We start from the raw sequence: 5,104 nt of genomic DNA, 5'->3' as shown, positions 1-5,104 counted from the left end.
AGCAAGAGCGGTCAGAAAGGAAAACTCATGGATCTCACAAGCACAGTCATCATCCCGCTGCTTTTTGGGAGCTTGGGGATCTTTGGCCTTTTTCGGCTACTGCAGTGGATGCGGATGCGAGCTTACCTCCAGGACGCAGTGGTCGTGATCACGGGGGCTACCTCTGGCCTGGGAAAAGGTTGGTACCGAAAGCAGGACACCAAAGGCAGGACACCCAGGGGTGTGGAAGGGGCACTGTGGGAATAAAGCAGTAATGAGCAGCAAGTTCCTAGTACTATGAATTCTGAGAGACATCTGCACAGCCCTATCAGTTACAGCTATAGCCAGTACAAATGACGATGTAAGAAAGTCTCAGCATTTGTTGAGGAACATTTTAATCATCTTGTTTAAACTGGAGCTCATAAAAGTAAGGAACAAGTTATGCTGTTCCTGTGCTGCCAAGGGTTTTCTCTTTAAGTCCTGAAAAAGCCAGGAAGTCAAATTGTTTCTCCAAAACTTCCCAGAACTGGTGCTCTGCATTCATGTTCATTGTATTTCCAGATATCCTGCCCTATTTTCCACTTCTCTCTGCCCCTCACTCCCAAGTTAAGGTACCTTTTCTTCTTTGGTACAAATCCACCCATTCTAAATTCAAACTCTTGGCAATATTAACACTAGTGAGTATTTTTTTCTAAATAAAAACAAAGGGGTTTTTCTCCCCAATATAATTTATTCTTTATTTGAGCGGATACATTCTCTAATTCTGCTTTCTGTAATTGCTTTGAAAGCTTCTTGAAGAGAAGGCAAGGTGCTCTCTGCCATCAAAGCCCTTCATTAGGATGAGGACGTTTACAGAAGAAACAGAGCTTAAATTGATGCTGTCTTTGCATGGGAGCTTGTTGGATCACAGAGGGGAAGGGTAGAAGAGCATGCGATTGCCTCAGCAGCTGGTGGCACTGGGGGACGTGGCATGGCACCCTTTCTTCAGCCTTTTCATGATGAAGGGGATCACCTCGATGGAGCCATTAGCTCCAAGGCTTCTAAAACCATTGCAGGCAGTCACTGAAACCAAAACTCCTAAGCCCAGGCCCTGCAGCAGTAGATTACAGACACAATTTAACCATAGTCCCTCTTAAAGTGCACACCAGCTGCCTCACATCTTGCATCTTGTTGCAGCTTCCCTGTAAATCAGCCAATCGCTCAGGAGCAATACAGCCACCTTAGACCCTCACCAGCTAAATGAAGTTTTAACCCATCAGCAGGTATGATGTGGGTCTGCTGTTTGCCTCCAGCATTCAAGTGTCCACTTTTCTTTCTTGTTTCCTCCAAAGAATGTGCAAAAGCCTTCCATGCAGCTGGCTCCAAGCTGGTGCTCTGTGGCAGAGACAGCGAGAAACTCAAAGAGCTGGTGCAGGAGCTTTCTGCCGTGACCAATCACCGAAAGAACGTAAGTGCGGGAGAAGGAGAGGCTGCTTGTCTTGTGTGGCTGGGATTTCTCTTTGTGTTGTTACAAAACTGCTTGTGAGTTGCCCTGTTGAGTAGTAGGGAGGGATAGGTACTGCTACAGGAGTACATAAGAGCTGACATGTGCATTTTGTTTAACAAGACAATAGCAAACTTTAGTATTTGAGGAAGATCTCACTTGCCCATTTCCTAGGCAAGGAATAAGGTATAAGGAATATGGTATAAAGAATAGGCTACAGGAGCAGGTTTGGATGGGCCTGCTTCTGTGTTTCCAGAGCTGGGAAATCCCATCCCTTTAAGGCGTGAGCATGAACATTCAGCACAGCCTGAACTGGTCTTTTGCTTAAACTTTTGTTTATTCACAGGCACATAAACCTCACACTGTGGTATTTGACCTCTCGGACACTAAAACTGTCCTAAAGGCTGCTGAGGAGATCCTGAAGTACTTGGGTCATGTGGACATACTGATCAACAACGCAGGCATTAGCTTCCGAGGCACAATTGTGGACACAGGCCTGGATGTGGACAAGAAAGTGATGGAAACAAATTATTTTGGTCCTGTAGCCCTCACCAAAGGTAACCATGGTCAGGATTACAGGGGGACAAGGGATTTGGCTGGTATCTTCTGCAGGCAAACACAACTAAGCACAGCCTAACTTCTGTTAGTGATCATATTTACAGAATCACAGAATCGCTCGGTTGGAAAAGCCCTCTGAGATCATCACGTCCAACCGCTCCTGTCTACCCCCTAAACCATATCCCTAAGTACCTCGTCTACCCGCTCTTTAAACACATCCAGGGATGGTGACTCCACCACCTCCCTGGGCAGCCTGTTCCAGCTTCTGACGACCCTCTCAGTAAAGAACTTCCTCCTTATCTCTAACCTGAACCTCCCTTGGCACAGCTTGGTGCCGTTTCCCCTTGTTCTATCCCCCATCACCTGGGAGAAGAGCCCAGCACCCACCTCTCTACAAGCTCCCTTGAGGTAGTTGTAGGTGGTGATGAGGTCTCCCCTCAGCCTTCTCTTCAGTACATTTGGTACAGTATGGTGTAAAGAGGGGAGAAAAGTTGTGTTTTCTGGGCACATGCTTGGGCATGACTGCATGGGAAGCACCTGATTAGAGATACCATCGTGTTTAAAACACCTCCCAACTCTGACAGGAACTTACAAAGAGAGCTATGGTTAGCCTGTCTGCACCAATAAAAGCCTAGAGAGCACAGTATGGGTTCTAGGTGAAGCTGAAGCTTTCCTAGGAAGCTGCTTTGGTTACACAGAAAAGAGTGTGGTAGAAAAGCCCAAGTCATCCTGACCACACCTGTGGGAGATCACAGCAACTCTTACAGCCTTACTGCAGCCTTGCTGGCACAGGGAGTCTCCTCACAGGTGAAAGTCCCAGCCAGTCTGCAGTTAGAGGTATTCTAAGCACTATCCCTTGCCCAACCCCTGCACTGAACAAGGATCTTGTAATTCACAGGGGCATCCTTGAATGCTCTGAAAGCACCGATTCTTGACAGCGGTAATGGCAGGCCTGTTATTCTGAATGGGTCTTTTCTGTCTCTTGCTAGCACTTCTCCCCTCCATGATCAAGAGGAGACAAGGCCACATTGTGGCCATCAGCAGTGTTCAAGGCAAAATAAGCATTCCTTTCAGATCAGCATGTAAGTACCTCCACAGAGGATGGGCAAGACATATTTGGGGCACTGGACTGAATGAATACTTGGCTACTGTTTTCCCATTTAGCTCTCTATAGAGCTGGCTGCATGCAGGGAAGACAGAGCTGTGCATCATTCTTAGTGTGCTCACAAATCACCGACAGCTGTTGAGGAAGGCACTCTCGGATACAAAATCTTAACCTTGTTCTAACATTAAGGGATGGGGAAGGAGAATGTTTTCCATGTCCTGGAAACAGCTTGATATTCCTGTCTTAACACTTGAGAGTCCCTATAAACTTTCTGATGAATTCCATAATTTTATTGCATTTTATCCTTGCTGTTTGCCTGGTTAATCTTTAATAAGAAAGTAGGAACTTACTAAAACATAACGTTGTGAAGTGCCATAGTACAACCAATGCCAAAATAAAAGCCTGAACAGTTAATCTTGATCCATCAAACTCTTCATGCTAAATCAGTTATGGTAAGAAATAATATTGGTAAGATTATTGGAAAAAGCCTTACAAAAGATGGAAGAAGTAGAAGGATGCACCAAGAAGTGTGTTCTGGAGAGCATCCAGAGCACAAGCAGTGACCAGAGCTGCGTGGGCCCAGCAGCACAGAGCTCAGCTCTTGCCCAGGCCCTCAGGGTGCGCAGCCTGCGCTCAGCCCCGGCTGCTGGTGTCAGCCCCACAGCCACGCTGGGGTGATGGCAGTGACCAAGTACACACGGAAAGGGGGTGAACAAAGGGAGTTGCTCAGCCATTTAACAGGGGGAAATCCTGCCCTGGGCCACGCTTCTCTACTCCTGTCTGCTTGCGTGATCAGGTTTTGACTTGCGTGCAGCCAAGCTCAGAACCTGCTCTGCAAGTCCATAGCACTCAGCGCACGTAGGCCAGCAGCGCTCGGCAGCGAACATCGGCCCTGCCCTCCTGTGCTGGCCTGGCATTGCCCCCAGCCCGCCTTATCAACCACTTCTGCCCAAGCCAGGCTTCTCGTCTCCTATATCGTGAGTGGGAGGCAGCCTGGGTTCACTCTGTAGTGCTTTGGCACGGCTGTGATATTAAGCTCAGGCTCCTAGCCAGTTTCCAACTTGAGTATTTACATTTTGCCTTCCTAAATTGCCTCTCACTCCCACTACCTGTTGCTGCCATTCACTAAAATGAAACAAACCTAGAAGTTGGAGAACAGCTGCTGGGTTCTTGCAGAGAAGTGGCTGCGTTACAGTGAAAAACCCATTTAGGGCAGTGAGTCTTCCTTCAGCCTCGCTCCTCCTTGGTGCACTGTCTTTTTCCTGTTTTTCAGATGCTGCCTCTAAGCACGCTACCCAGGCCTTCTTTGATTGTCTGCGAGCAGAGGTGGAGCAGTACGACATTGATGTGACGGTCATAAGCCCTGGATACATTCAGACAAACCTCTCTCTCAATGCTGTGACAGCGGATGGATCTCGCTATGGAGGTGAGATACGATTTGGTGCCCTGCATCATCTCCACCTCACCGCGTTACTGCGAAGTGTGCTTGCCTCTGGTGGGGACACAGGTTAGCCCTGAAGTATCAAAGACAACTTTGGATGCAGGGTAGGAACAGTTACCCCCAAAACGTAGCCTTCCTAGACAGAAATTCCTGATTTTTAGCCCAACTATGCCTGTGCTCCCATATACAACTGGTGGAAAAACCAGAACCATGCAAGCAGCTGTGTGCAGTTAGAACAGAGCATTCCTAGGCAAGGTGCTTACCTGCTGGTTGGTGCTGACTGGGCTTTTCTTTGGCAGTTATGGACAAGAACACCGCCGAAGGACAGACAGCCGCAGAGGTCGCTCAGGTGGTTCTCAGCGCAGTGGGACAGAAGAAGAAGGAAGTGCTCGTAGCTGGCCTGACACCTTCCCTGGCCGTCTACCTGCGAAACCTCTTCCCCAGGCTCTTCTTCACCTTAATGGCAACCAGGGCAAAAAAAGAGAAAAAACTAAAGGACTCTTAGAGCTCAGCTCACGTGAGCAGGAACTGCAGGGAG

At 48.1% G+C, this 5,104-nt stretch overlaps 2 protein-coding genes across 3 annotated transcripts in view; one reads left to right on the top strand and one right to left on the bottom strand.

Moving 5' to 3' along the window:
* Positions 1-5,104, bottom strand: part of TMEM11 (transmembrane protein 11) — a gene marked incomplete at its 5' end in the record, with an annotated part of 10,666 nt that overhangs the window by 694 nt on the left and 4,868 nt on the right. The window lies entirely within an intron of this gene.
* Positions 7-5,071, top strand: DHRS7B (dehydrogenase/reductase (SDR family) member 7B). Of its 2 annotated transcripts, none has more exons than XM_010192512.1 (6): positions 7-178; positions 1,311-1,426; positions 1,809-2,019; positions 3,010-3,102; positions 4,399-4,551; positions 4,866-5,071. In XM_010192512.1, the coding sequence occupies exons 1-6, from the start codon at positions 28-30 to the stop codon at positions 5,069-5,071; spliced, it is 930 nt and encodes a 309-aa protein (XP_010190814.1). In that variant the 5' UTR covers positions 7-27. The 2 variants fall into 2 exon arrangements, with proteins under 2 accessions (XP_010190814.1, XP_010190813.1); XM_010192511.1 differs by having other exon boundaries at positions 28-178; positions 1,311-1,432.

This window comes from Mesitornis unicolor, unplaced genomic scaffold, assembly GCF_000695765.1.
Source record: "Mesitornis unicolor isolate BGI_N332 unplaced genomic scaffold, ASM69576v1 scaffold30849, whole genome shotgun sequence".
NCBI classification, from domain to species: Eukaryota; Metazoa; Chordata; class Aves; order Mesitornithiformes; family Mesitornithidae; genus Mesitornis; species Mesitornis unicolor.
This window is presented reverse-complemented; position numbering and strand designations above follow the sequence as displayed.